Source organism: Dermacentor andersoni, chromosome 1 (assembly GCF_023375885.2).
Source record: "Dermacentor andersoni chromosome 1, qqDerAnde1_hic_scaffold, whole genome shotgun sequence".
Classification (NCBI taxonomy): domain Eukaryota; kingdom Metazoa; phylum Arthropoda; class Arachnida; order Ixodida; family Ixodidae; genus Dermacentor; species Dermacentor andersoni.
The window spans coordinates 187,725,773-187,740,706 of NC_092814.1; the positions used below are offsets into that span (position 1 = coordinate 187,725,773).

At 47.6% G+C, this 14,934-nt stretch overlaps 1 protein-coding gene across 2 annotated transcripts in view; it reads right to left on the reverse strand.

The window, feature by feature from the left end:
* Positions 1 to 2,629: 2,629 nt before the first annotated feature.
* Positions 2,630 to 14,934, reverse strand: part of LOC126547364 (uncharacterized) — a 178,410-nt gene continuing 166,105 nt past the window's right edge. Inside the window, exons 5-6 of one of the 2 annotated variants that reach the window (XM_055062891.2) lie at positions 10,532 to 10,735; positions 2,630 to 10,466 (exon numbers count right to left, since the gene is read on the reverse strand). In XM_055062891.2, the coding sequence (XP_054918866.1) occupies positions 10,441 to 10,466; positions 10,532 to 10,735 (230 nt within the window). In that variant the 3' untranslated portion in view covers positions 2,630 to 10,440. Of the gene's footprint in view, positions 10,736 to 14,934 lie in introns of both variants that reach the window. The other variant, XM_050195340.3, reaches the window with a different exon arrangement.

Genomic DNA, 14,934 nt, shown 5'->3' on the forward strand with positions numbered 1-14,934 from the left:
GAAAAGAAAGTGTTCATGCCCGTCTGCTAGGCTCTCGGCTGAGAGCGGCAGTATTGTAAAATAAATAAATAAATAAATAAAATAATAGAATAAGTGCACCGACTAGCCTAACTTCGTTTTCTAGCGGCGATGGCGTAACAGAACTGTTTGTTGGCCTTGTTGGTATTTGCCTACGTCTATGTTTCGTTTTTTTTGTATGTGTCTTAATTTGTGGCAAAAAAAAAAAGAAGATGGCATAACAGTTAGCGACGAACATCGTTCTTACGAGCGCGAAAGAAACTTTGCGAGTGCGCGGCTACTGCTTCATGCCTGTGTTTCGAAATGTTTTCGTTGTCTCGGGATCTCCGAGCAGAGACCGAAAGGGATGCGGTCGACGAGGATTCTGAGCCCGAACCACGGGCGCGTGCATGCCGCGGATGGGCTCCCGGCGATCACGGAAAGCGAGCGCGCGCGATCTTAACTACCGCACTGACACGAGCGCATGCTCGCGCCGACCCACGGGATATATACATATATACGCGGTTTGCATACGTAAAACAGCTCTTGCGACGTCGGTCGCCTTGGCGAAGCTGTTAATGGCCGCCTTTCGCCGCTGGGCCTTGTGCGAGGCGAATCGGCTGTTTATTCTTCGCTCGCCGCGGGAAGAGGCAGTCCGAAATGGCTCAACGCCGTTCCGAGCCATTAGAGGAACACAACTGCGTACCTCACTGCCGCGTCGTTCCCTTTCCTTTCCGTTTCTTTAGAGAGGAGTTGAGGGAGGGGGGAGCGAGGGGAGCGGTCACGACGACCGGCTTGCTTTGATTGCAGCCTCTTAGCGGCTCGGCGCTGCCGCGCTTTTCGCACCCTGCGTGGCACGCGCGATCGCCCACGCCGTGCTTGCTCCAAGGTTCACGTAATCCTGGACGGGGCTTTTCAGACCGCATCCAGACCATCATCGCTTATGTCCGCCACGGCATTGCATTCTGTGGTACTACACTCAAGAGTATACACCGAGATTTCAGGCGTGCTTTCGTATTCACTGTTGCGATAGCCACAGAACAAGCACAGTGAAAATGGAGCATGGACAAGACACGTGAAACAAACGCTAACTTCCAACTAACGTAGGAAGCCCGCGGCGAATAAAACTTTGAACACACGCGCATAAACCTATAAAACCACCCGCGAAAATAAAATCTATGCGCCAGCTTTGCTTTACAGCTAGTTTCTACTCTCCAGCTACGAATTTGCTTCTTCCCTCTGTCATCCTCCTCCTCTCCACACACACACACACACGCACACGCACACGCACACACACATTTGGCGCGAGTGAGCCGCCCGACGTTGCTTTCTGCAGATACCAACCTCTTTCTTGAAGTCAAGATAAATATGTCTCTCACCTTTTCGCAGGACCACGAATGCTCCTCGTATTTGCACATTTTAACGCGACAGCGTTAAGGGCCACGTGTCGCAAAAAATCCGATGTCGGCGTCGGACGTCACTTGGCGAAATATCATTCCGAACCACAACCACGCAGGCCCTCCACGTGGAGCAGATGCATTACTGAACTAATTGAATTCTTCAAAGTAGGATACGTCAGAAAAATCGTAAAGTACGAGCTAAACACAACCTACAGACTTGAATATACCAGTAAACATTATTCGGTTACGTGGAAGCTCAAACACAAACCCCTTTACCGAGCGGCGCGGCCCTCTCTTTTTGTTGCAACGCCACCATCGCCCTCGTCTCCACGCATCCGCAAGAAAGCTGCGGTTGCTGGGAAGCGTGACAAGCAGTCAGGGATCTTTGAAGCCTATCGCGTTCCACTCTTAAAGGCGAAGCTTAAGCGTCCTCCAACTTTTCGAAGGAAATGACGGAGTGTAAAAAGCAAAACGCTACATAAAGAAAAAAAATAATCAGGATCAGGTGCGTGATAATCGCAACATTGACGTAATGCGCGCAGTCGTATTAGACAACATGGTGGACTTCCGCGACGCACATATTTCCAGCTGCGCAAAAGCAACTCTGTAAGCCGCAAATATGTGCTGTAAGTAAGTCGCAAGAAAGGAAAATGCCTCGAACATGAGCACTTACAATTCGTAGCAGTGTAGAGAAGCGCCATGTTAAACACTTCAGCCCATTGGAGTAATAGTGTGTTGATAGCTGTGGCGCATACAGGGTGGTTAGAAAGAAGAGTGCACAACGGAGCAGCAGCGTTCAATACTATAGTTTGAATCTGAGAGGTAGCTCTGTAGAAGCTACGCGCTTGTAGCACCCCTTGAAGTGTATGCAGCGAGAATCCTACACCCGTAGCGCGCTGTTCCTGCAGCAGACAATGCAGATCCGAGCTAGTTTGTAGGGAATGCTTTCTCATTAGATTCCAGTTCTATTCAAATCTTATCATCGATCGTAGTGGTAACTCTGGTAGGGCGCCATGGACTCACGTTAATCGCAAAGACTGATCAAATACATGCAAAAGAGTGCTATAGTTTCGACTGGTAAATTGCATCGTACTTTTCGGACCATAGTTCCTGTAACAGTATATTGTTTTCAACCACTTTATCGAGCGCTGCCTAGTTCGAACATTTTTCTTCCTAATCACCCTGCGCCCATGTATGTGCTGATCGTACGTATACGCAGGAAGAAACAGAGGGGCGTCCTTGATTTTAATGGTCAATGGCTCAAAGAATACATGAGTCACGGGGCGAATCCAGATGACAACACTTTGTGCTGTAAAAACCGGCAAAGTGACTAGAAAAAAATATAAGCCGAACAGGGCGGGGCAAACAGTCGCTCCTCTGCGCGCAGAGCGTCTTCGCATCCGCTGTGTGTCACCATACACTGACACTTGCACCAACAGGTCAACGAAGGGTCGGAGAGCAGACGCACACAGTCACTACAATAGGCGCCTCCACGCGGCAGCTCCGTAAGTGTCCGTGGTGAAGGTTTATGCTTGTGCAAGAGACATATTTACAGGCGAGTATACTCTGAAGGCGTAGCTCTTCTTTATCCTTCCACCAAAAAACAGCGATCGGTCACAGCGCTTGGACGACGGTGACCGGACATATGTTCAGGCCTATGTACAGTAACAGTCATGGACAGCATGGCGACATATCTATGCGTACATGAAACACTCACTGGTTGCGCTCCAGCGAACGTCGTGTAGAATCGACTGAAAACTGAATAAAATAATGTGTCGGGTAAGGAGCGATGAAAAAGTTGTTTAACAAGAAAAATTTGATAAAAGATGAGGTCACTAGCAGGGACAGGAAATAAAAAGGAAGACGTTTGAAGTTTTAAGGGCATTCTCACTAGCCTGACCAAGAGAAAACAATGGCAACGTCACAGGAAAACCTTTTTCGCCACATTTTTGCATGAATAAATGTATCCTGTACACTGGAAAGGCATGAAATATAAATAAAAGCAATGTTAACAGGATTCAATTTTATCAGCGCAAAAACAAATTTTCAACGTACTTTTGAAACTTTTTCAAAAATGGAAAAAAAGCTAACGAGACCAAACTTTATCTTGACATCGCAAACGAGACAGTTACACATGCTCCTGCGCGAGTTAGGCGCTCTCGCAATCTACGCTAACAAGCAATCCCACATTACCAACAGTTTTATCTCATAGTTGCTGTACTTAACCAGCCAGGTCATGCTTCAGGCAGGCTTTCGACAGACCACAATGCTGCCACAAGCCGGAGGCATATGCTGCCGTCTGCCTAAAATTATACAATTCGATAGAGTAAACCAAAATGCTTAGCTTGATTACACCTAAAGGAATAAGAGTAAGAGAGCAGTCACAGCAACACATTCTGGCCTTCTTTATTCTTCCGTGGGCTTCTGGACATTGAAAAAAATTAAAGATGGAGGAAATATGCGCATATGGGTCCGTAAATTCTATGAACGTATGATGAAACGGCTATAGCTTCGCTTCAGTTTGGTTTTGACAAAAATGACACCCTTTGGAGTAACTACTTAAATGCATCCATGAAATACACCGCGACGAGCTTTCCTTCATGCAACAATACTTCTATTTCTTTGATACAAGCTTGAGGGTGGGACAACGTGCTGCCTCGTGACACATTGTGGTTCGTCCTTAATGAAGCCGCCGCAGCATAACTTTTTGAACCACAGGCAGAAATCACGTTGAAAAATACCAAATATGGCCCTGTATAGTGGTTTTTTATTGTTCACAACTGTGGACCACAATATAATTCGTTTACTACAGTATTTTGAGGGCAGAACCTAACAAAAGCCCAAGACATTTCAATGCACTTCGCATCACACAACGGCGCGCGTGCGCTAGAAAATAAGTCTTACATTCACCGGGAATGTTGACGTCGCTTTTGCCTGTTTGATATTATAGTCAGCATAACTCTAGTGAGCGGGTGGGGAAAGTAACAGCGATTAAGTAGCCAGCCAGTGTCAACCGCAAGCCGGTACACGGCGTACCTTGTTAAAATGCGCTTGCACATGAACACTCAGATACTTTTTTTTCCTTAGTCAAATTTGGCCTGAGAAGCAGGTTCAGGATTTCTGATCCCTCTCTTGGCAGAAGGAAAACACTCACGCTTTGATAAATATATACCCATCGCTGCGGGAAGGTTTGCTTTCAGTATTCACGAAGTAGGAATGTGTCTACGGCGTCTTTTGACGACCACCCCCCGCATTAAAACGCCGAAATATAACGCATTAGCCAAGTGCTTTCTTTCTCAGATGGTACCAACGTATCAATAAGTCGAAAGCAACATACACGGGGAATGGGGCATGCTACCATGCAAGACAGTATGCACCGGAAAAGTTTTGACGGAAAACAGAAGTCGAATAGTGAAGCCCTTGTCGGCAGCCATCCGAACAGTTCCATTCATGCCCTTACAAACACTGCAGGTATTTTTCAGTCTGCTGTAAGTATGCGCCCTTTTCAAATGAACATGTTACGCGTATATCCGAGCGAATAAACATAGCGGAATGTGTAATATATTTTTACAACCACTTGCGATTAACGTATTTGAATCGCACGCCACGTGTTAACACGACCAACGATTCATTCTCATATTTAGGCCACACCGTTGAAATATAGCCTACAATTTTGCACTTGAAACACAAACAGGTCACAATGCCGACAAAGTCCTTTTTGTTATGGCGTAACGACGCGACACGGTCGTTTCTAACTTTCAGTGTTCGCTGCACGTAAGCCGCGTTATTTCTTTTTATACGTCCCCCAGCGTAGGGCAGCCAACCAGATGCCCTCCTGGTTAACATCCCTGCCTTCTCCCTTTCTTTCTTCTTCCTCCTCTTTTACGTTATTGAAGCAAGAAGAGCTGATTCAGAACAAGAGTTCGAAGTTGTGGTGCTCTCGGAATCCCTTTTCAAACATCTACTGCTTTTTTTTCTCTTTTAGTACGTTAGATGCTATTCCAATTCATTGTCTTTTCGAGCTTCGTTAGTGGTCGGAGTGGCGCTCCGTCTGCGTTATCGCCGGGACGTACGGACCGATAGCGAACGGTGAATGATAGGAAAGAAACAGAATCGAGCGAAAGAAATCCTTACATTACAGGGTTCATTTCGCTCGATTCAATTCCTTTCTTATCACTCACCGTTCATAGTCACTGATAACGTAGGCGGAGTATGGACGTCAATTAATACAGTGACTGGTTTGTTTTAATACAGTGACTGGCAAATGTTTTAGTCCCCCGGCAACTAACGAGAACCCCGACTAAAAAAAAAATTATCGTGTTTTACGTGCCAGAACCACTTTCTGATTATGAGGCACGCCGTAGTGGGGGACTCCGGAAGTTTCGACCACCTGGGGTTCTTTAACTTGCACCTAAATCTAAGTACACGGGTGTTCTCGACCCCATCGAAATGCGGCCGCCATGGCCGGGATTCGATCCCGCGACTTCGTGCTTAGCAGCCCAACACCATAGCTATAAAGTAACCACGGCGGGTGAACTCCAACTAGCGCAACTTATATAATTTGCTAGTGCGTCCCTTATAATACAAACTTTGAAATTTCTCCAGTACATTTATCCCTAACGGACGTTTTACCGCTAGCAACTTTCATCTCGATGTACCCGATCGTTCTGAAACACCGCACTGTTGAGAGCTTCAAAGTGTGCTGAACGAACATTTGGTAAAATTCACCACAAATTCCTTAATTATCTCACGCTGTTTTAACTTCGCCGACGCATCCATTACCAGTGACATGGCCAATATTCCCTCTAACTTTTATTGGATTGAGCTATCTCTATTACTTGTTCTGAATTAATTTTTATCGGCATTTTACACGCACGTTTGGATCGGAAGTGTGCGGCGGCCGCATTTCAATGGGGGCGGAACGCACCGTGCATTCGGTGCGCGTTAAAGAACCCACAGATGGTCAAAATTAATAAGCAGTCTCCGACTACGGCGCGCCTCATAATTAGATCACAGTGTTGGCACGTAAAACCCCAGGATTTAATTTAATAGGACGCCGTACACCGTATCTATTCGCAAGAACAGCTTCATTGTGAAAAAAGATAAAAAATAAACAGAGCATTAAGAAACAAAGGCCTCACTGCCTCTAATGCTGGCCTCGCTCGTCTAGCTGACATTGTCGACAGGGCCTAAAATCTGCAAAGAATGCAGTTTCTTGAACGTATCGGGGCCACATGTGGGGAAAATACTGACTGTTCACTCACGTGCAACGTTTTTTCTCCTTTTCTGGCAGACGGTTTATGAAAGCCCCATGGGCTGCGCGCCTGTTACGAGATGAATTCGTCGAGCGAAACCATGGACTTTTCAAAGCTTTAGCAAGTCATAACGGAGCGCGTAGCTAGCCGCAGCCAGCAACAATATCTTTTTCGAGTAGATAGTGCAGAACGCTGCAGCTTTATGACGTGCCGAATCGGCAGCTATGGCTTTTGCCTGTAGTGCTTGTTTCTGCTCTCTCTCTCTCTCTCTCTCTCTCTTCCTTTCACAGACGGGACGGGGCAATCAAGTTTCACGGCAGGCAACACCTATCAATTCTCGTTTGTAGGAAACCCGCGATTCTTGACGTTATCTTGGCGTCAAACGGTAACACACTACTTTAAGGACAATGATTTTGCCTTCCATGCCGCCCTTCTCTTAAAGTCTGGCTGGGTGCCAAACTCACTGCAGACCTCAAGCCTGTAGCCTCTTCCGAAGATATAGAAGGGTCGCGAGGTGAACGTGGGCAACAGCGAAAATGAAGGTGGTTTCTGGGCATTAAAAAAAAGAAGGACTATAGAGAAAGTACGGGTGCCGTTGGCACAACCATTGCTCCTCGAATTTGAACGTTGTAAAATTCGTTATTACAATTTGCGCATGTCCCGGCTTTTTAAAAATAATCTCTCTGTGAGGAGGCGAAGAGTTCGTGACAGTAAGCCAGCTTCGCAGCGCGCACTCACCTCCGTATACGAGCAATTATAACTGTGACGCCATTGTCCTAACTGAGTTAATTAAATCTGAACGACTCTCCTTCAAGCTGACGACCAACACACGAATCCCTTCCCTACATACGTCTTTAATATTTTTTTTCCATGGTGAATCTTTTACAGATTGACTCTGTGACATTCTTCACGGTTGCTGACGGGATAGAGAAGAATGTCGGATATATGACAGCCGCTTTGCTTGCTAAGTTCCCCGTGACATGTGAAGGTATAGTGAATTTCTTTTCGCATATCTGATATGAACTGTATATTTTGTACAGCCTAACTCTTCATAACAGCGACATGCCTGGTCAGCTATCAAATTATTGCTATAGTTGCTTCACCTCAAATTCTCTGCTCTGGGGTCGTTGCAGCCAACCTGAAACCAAGCTAGCCAGGAAGTTTAGAAAGGTCGTTCGAAATTGGCCTGCTAAAGTTACTTGCGACGAGTAAAGATTTGTGTCTTTGTCAAATCAGTTCTGCGGAATCCCGCAAGGTGGAGGAAAGTTCATGAAAGGGAAAAATTGCCATCCACTCGAAAATAGCGCGAAGCTAAACTAGGGTGCATGACAATTTGTGGCAGTTATGACGCACAGAAGTAACAGCAAAGCCGTGACGCTAAAGATCGCGTAACTTTATCTCAACGACTCGCGCGGATGAGCAGTCAAAATAGCTGTTGAAAATTTTCATTTTTTTTTACCGTTCGAAAGCCGCCGCCTCGTGGTTATAGATTGCGGGGCGCTCGCCCTACACATCGACGTCGATTTCTGTCGCCTTCTGCTCTGAGATGGCCGCAACGTCACAGACTATGTGCCCTTCCTTTGACTTTGATTAATAAACATGACGAGCATGCGCCCCACTTAGTGCCGCTAAAGGCAATCACACGGCATGAAGTGTACAATTGTAATATTCGGAAAACGTGGATGTGTGCAACGTTTCATGCTAGCGCCTGCATAGTATAGTGCAACTGATACTCACACGTTATATTCTCCATTCTTCTGAAGATAGAACATCGCACATGTCACGTTTAACGAGTACATGCATTCACAAATTCTCTTGCATGCAGGCACTCCCCTCATCCCCTGCATGTATATAGCCATTTTTGTTATACATATACACTTTGCTGGGATGAAGCTCAACGTAACTTCACAGGGAAAGACTTTGGAGGAGAGGGGCTCTTGCTTATCCTCTTTCTGAGTTGCATTCTTTGCCACGCAAACCTTCATATAGCTCACATTTTTGAATGGTTAATGAACACTTTACCATCAGCACGTGTGACGCGCTTACAGTAGATGAGCTAAGACTGGCGTATGCCCTGTCGCTTGGTAAGAGATGAGATCGCGACAACGTCCAACAAACGCCGCATCCTAAAACCACCAGGACAATCATGTCCCCAGATCAGAAATGCATCCGTAAGCAGCAATAGATCTCGAGGATCCCATAACGTACTTTGTTCTTTGCTTCCATTGTACTATGTAGAACGAGGCGACATACCTGTATATCATTCAGAAAGTCAAGCCGGAACACTTCTTTGGTGCGACAGATGGTGTCAGCTGTATCAATGGCTACTGAGGCGCTACAATGTCCGTGATAGACACACGTTGCACATAAACCATGGATCCGTGTTTCCCGGTTCACTTTACGACCAGAACAAGTTGCCGAATCCGACGCATACTGGTCGACCACAATCAGTGGTGTGGCAGTGAATCACGGTGTAATAAGTGCGATTGTTATTTCATACATGCCTGAAAACTTCAGTTAAATTAAACAGACGAGAGAAACACGGATACACCGGGCTTTCTAGTACCGTGCCAGTACCGTGTAAACATGGAGGAAGGAAAAAGACTGAGGAGAGGTTAGAGGTCATGTTGTCGGGGCTCAATGGAGGATTTGTTATGGTAGTGTGTGCTCTCGCGTGTACTGCCCCGTAGGTCTCGTACCGTGTCAAAGGCTTTGTGTGTGCAGGTTTGCGTTAGTCTCCGTGTTTTGTTCCGCTGTGTTATCTAGACTATGCTCTCCCGGCTGTTGTGGCTAGATAGGACTGGAAGAAGTAAAAAAGCGTGAAATGAGCGCGCCTGACGCGCCGTACACCATATATCACGCCTCGGACGAAGGAGGATCTGGGAATATATTTGCTGTCTTCCGTGGATTAACGCTAACGTGCCATCACAGGCTGAAACCGCTGTGCTACAGACAGGAACTGTCTGTACTCTCTTGCAGTGCATTGAGAATGCACAGATTTATTTTAAGAAAAAGCGGCAAAAGTTTCTGGAGACTGGCCTCACAGTATAACTTGAGGAGTTCATGATGAACGCCTTTCAACGATAGCGCATGAAATGACCTTGGCAACGGTATCGGCGATGGTACACCGCGATTCGATCCATTGCTCGGATCAGTACGGCGCGCGCACGTCTGCGCAGCCCAGCGTGGTTGCGCGCTGAAGGCGACAAATGTAATCAAGAGAGGAAAATCTGCCCCGACAAGATGGCGGAGTAAGGCCAAGTTCCGTTGTCACTGAGGGTCACGGAGAGTGACGTCAGAGCCTCTCCACAGTTTTTCCTTCCTCCACGTGTGTGAACGTGTTCAATTTCTTTGTGTTTTTTCGCCTTAAGCGAGTTGTTACATATGCTGTCGCTCAAGATACCTCCTTACTTGCATTAGGTATTTTGCGAAGTTGGTATTAAACTTGATAGATTACTGGACGAAGGGTTTTGGGTTCATTCGAATGGGTTACATGAGATGAGACTGATTGGACCTAAAGCCTTCATGCCACTCTAGTTTTCTTACGCTGAGATCCTTATTCTGTTGGCTGGCACCCGTGTTTTTATCCTCCTTACAGGGCTCACAGAAAATTTCCGAGAATGCCCAAGAGTATTTACCTTTAAGAAAGATATAGCACAATAATAATGCGAAATGGAGAACAACGACAGCAGATCATCACGCGAAGTCCGGTTAAGCACATCCGGTGTGTCCACGAGTGTCCCAAGGTGTCTCACTGGCACAGTCCGCCGTTCGGGCACTGCGACAGCTCAGGCGTCCCTCCCGTGCACGGCCTCTGCGGCGGAACGGGCGAGCACTTATCGAGCCGCGCCGCTTCTTCGTCCTGAACGACGAGCTTACTCGAGGCGGCCTCAAGGTGCTGGTAGTCCGCCGCTGGAGCTGGTTTGTCTTCTCGAAGTTCGATGCTCCAGAACGGCAGGCCGGCTCTTGACCGCCGCCTAAGCCGGTACCGGTACCAGGTGGCGCCGCCGGCCACAACCAGCAGGAAGCATAGGGTCGCCAGTACCGACACTAGCGCCACTGCACCGGACGTCAGGCCGCTCTCTGCAAAGGCAATACGACGTAGCACAAGATCAGAAGCTGTGTGCCATCTGGCTCGCTCGCACACGCAGTGCACCCTACCCGCTCTCCTCGTTGGCTTGCGAAAGCAATTACATGATCTGCAAATGCCAGCAACAAACTCTCGTAACGTTTCCAGTACAATCAATCAATCAATCAATCAATCAATCAATCAATCAATCAATCAATCAATCAATCAATCAATCAATCAATCAATCCCCATTAAAAGACCCAAATATCCTGTACCATAATCCTATATGGTCATACGGGTTTGTATGGGAACGTACGGGTTTTCATATAGGTATAAACCTGTATGATCATCTAGATTTATGGATGCAGGGCATGCGACAGCCACCATCGATTATTTTTATTATTTCATTCGAAACGACGTAGAAAAATTATGGGTCGCGAAATGACGTGGCGTTAGCTACAGCTACAAACAGAATAAACATTTACTTTCTGTAAATGCAATAAAGTTAAATCGAACTAGAACCTGTCGGTCAAAAACCATACAGTATGGATTAAATTTAACCAACATCGTGTTTAGCAATACTTACAAAGTCACGATGCTGAGTACAAGCAGAGTAGAACTAGAGCCGAGTGAGAGCTGGCTGCGTTTTCCGTTGACGCATTCATCTGACACTGCTCATCTATAGCTATATCGTAGCCCACAACCAAGAACAGGCACAAAGAAGCGCAAGCATATAAATCACTACTGAAATAATGATCGGTTACGTAAGGTGCGGTCAGCGCATCTGATAGCTTTACACTTATGGAACTAACTTCAGTAAAATGCTATTCTTGCCGGTGAATCTTGGGGCTTATTTTGAGACGTCACCAAGTTCGACGCCGAAGAGAAGTGACGCCCAATCAGGTATGAGCGATTGTACGTGCACGTGTAGAGGTGGAGGCTGCAAGGGCACGAAGTTTGGGCCTAGAGATGAGGCGTGGGGGTAGGGTATGGCACTGTCAGATGTGGCCGAGGGGGCCTCCTAGAGAGGCAGCGTAACGAGACAGGGTGCTGCATCATGAGCCCGGTCCCTCTGCTGGGCCCCGGGGCAGCTGCGCCTAATGCTCGCCACGATTTGCACAAATGGTCGCGAGGGGCGGCCCGGTGGGGCTTCACACGCAGGCGCGCCCGCGTGTTTCGGGCGCAGATGACGCACTTTCTGTTGCTGCTGCCGCGGCCCCGTGTTTATGCCGCAGGGCCAGATTCATTCGCGCCACCAAGCGACACAGCCAGCGAGAGCACCGCTCCTGCTGCTCCCGCGGGCATCGCCAACTTAATTGGCTCGGGGATGAAAAAGATGTGCCGGCCGCACAACATACTACAAACCGACCGCTTTCTTACGACGACAAGCCTCTCGGGCCGCGGCCGCCTCACAAACAAAAAATCAGCAGCACCGGCACAGCGAGCTGGCTCGGAAAACATTGCCAGGACCACGGCTCGGTCGCACACAGCGTCGGGACTCGCTCGTTGTGATCAGAATCGCGGGGACCACCGGCCGTGCTGTTCAGTGTCGCTGTGTGGCAGCAGCACATTTCTATGAAGTGTGTATTAACTTTCCTGGGACATGAAGAAAGACGACGGGGGCCTAATAGACTGCACTGCCATCGCAGGCACCATTGCTGCTGGAATTCAAGTACGGCGTCCTTCTTTCATCATACACGACTGCGGGGACGGCAGGTTGGACGTGCGGGGACCGCGGTTTCCAAGCGGCCATTGCTTCCGCCTTGCTGCGGGATGCGGTCAATTCACGATACTCGCAATGTTCTTACGCAATGTGGACTCTGCACGGCGCAGTGTGGTCGATTTTTAAACGTGCGATCGTCTACAGTATTGAATAGCCGAAAGAATAGTATCCACAGAGCTGTTCGGAGGATAGAAAAGTTCGTAACTCACCGGTGCTCATTCTATGAATAACTATGATAGTTGATGGTACGATACCCACGGCGTTCTCAGGAACCTCGACCACATTAAATATTAAGGATACGAAAAAACAAAAACGAAAAAAGCTGGTGAGGTGCAGCGTTTCGAGCTTTTTAGCCAAGACAATGCTGAATTATTAGTATAAAGCTATGACACGAGAGTAAGCTTTCCAATGTTAGCCCATTCCGGGGAGCGGTCTTTTTAACCATTTGGTGCGGTTTAGGATTATCTACGGGCTAAGGCAACAAGGCGGGAAGCACTCTGCTTTCCGCTACTCGATTAAACGCACGTGGATGTAGTATGCAGAAATGCAACACACAGCAGCAGGAAACACGCGCGAGAAGTGAGATGTCGTTATACTGAGACGCTAATATTTGCTAATTAACTTCCGAACTTAGCAATTATGGCACATCTTTAAATTAGTATCGTGAAAATGATCGTATCTGAAAACAACTCCATCTTGCTTGAATTTTCTAGAACGATTGCGTTTCGATATATTCATGGACAAATTTGGCACTCATGTACTGCAATTTTGCGTTCAGAGGCGGGAGTCTCACCACAGACAAACCCCACTTGTGACGTAGCAGATTTAGTATAGCACGCTAGCATAGAATCTGGCTGGACTTGATAACAGCGGCGTTCCTGCTTTCGGCTGGCAAAAAGAAAAAGCACCGATTTTCTCTTTCCCGCTCGATAAGTTAAGTCATATGAGGAGCTTGTCTTTTTGTCAAGACTCCCGCATTTGAACGTCAAGAGTCCCACAGGAAATATTTTCAAATATAACAGCTCTGGAAGGATAAAGGAAAATGGAATTGTCTTCGAATACGATAATCTTGCCAGGGTGCAATTTACAACACACTGGATTTGTTCTGTGGCTGCATCGGTTGTGATTAGGAGTTGCCTTCACAAAGGCTTACACTTTACTCTAATTGGAATTACAGAAACTGGTGCGTGGGATGTCTTGTTAAGAACGGCCAGCTGAAGTGCAAGTTTTGCCAGCCACTTGCGAGAGGGGCGGCAACTTTCCTTGGCGTTACGCTCTAGCCTCGTCGCCGTTGTGACTGAATGAGCTCGACGAAGCAGGCTTTGTGCGCAACAGGACACCGCCTACCCGGGTCGGCCGTGAGCGGGGGAGTGTGCCCGCGGGAACGTCTACTGATGCTCCTTCCCACGCGCCGTCCGAGACGCAAGACAAAGGGGCACCCGGCCGCGCTGCGGGGATCAGCCCAGAGTTCTACGAAGTCCGTGTGACGTTGGTTCCGGACAGTGAACCTGTGTGTGTGTGTGCGTATGTGTGTGTAAGCCGTCCCGGGGAGCGGCAGCGTGTTTACAATGACTGGACGAACGTTTCCGTCCCCTTGGAATCAAGGGGGGACCGAGTGTTTATAAACCGCTGTTGTGCGGATGCTCGACACACTCTCTCAAGCAGTCGTGTTAGACTGACGTACTTTCTCTCGCAGTCATGCTAGACTGATGAACTGCATGTAAATACTATAAATAAACCTATATTCCTCGTTCTCGATGAGAAGCAGTCCTTCTCTTTATCAATGTCCTCAGCGTGGATAAGTTGGATGACGGCATGGGCCAGCTACCTTCGAATTGATGCCGAATTGACAACGGGTTACGAGCGATGGGATTGAGCCCTCAATCCTGACAGTCTGCGTCTGCAAAGAGAACATCGAACATTTATTGTGCCACTGTGCTCGATTTGAAACGCAATGACAATGACTCTGCAACGCATTGTGGTGACTGGATGATGGGCCACCGTTCGTGCAGGCGCTTCTTGAACGACGTTCGCAGTCTCGAGTCGGCGCACAAGGCAGTGAAGGCACTTCTGTGATTCTTGAAGCCGAGTGGTCTGTGCGAATGCCCTTGACTGTGTGGCGCCATCTGCGCACCCTCACTCATTCACTGCCTTCTTTTTCATCTCATCTTTGTATTCTCTTGTTCTCCCCCAACGTATAGGGTTGCCAACAAGACGCTTTAATGCTTGCCATCCCTGCTTTCTCCCGTTCTCCTCTGGTTTCAACTAAGCACTAACGAATTGATTTTCAGCCTTTTTCAAACAATTTATTGCATTATCATTCATAAAGTTAAACGAACACCGTGTTTCGGGGCGATAATGAATTGGTTCTTAGATGAGAGTTTTACGCTTGAACTACTGTGCTGCGGGTGCAATCTGTTCGTGGGCTCCGAAGAGTGCCAAGGCCGCGGTGGTACCCGCGCTCTTCGTCGCCATTTCGATGGAAACAAA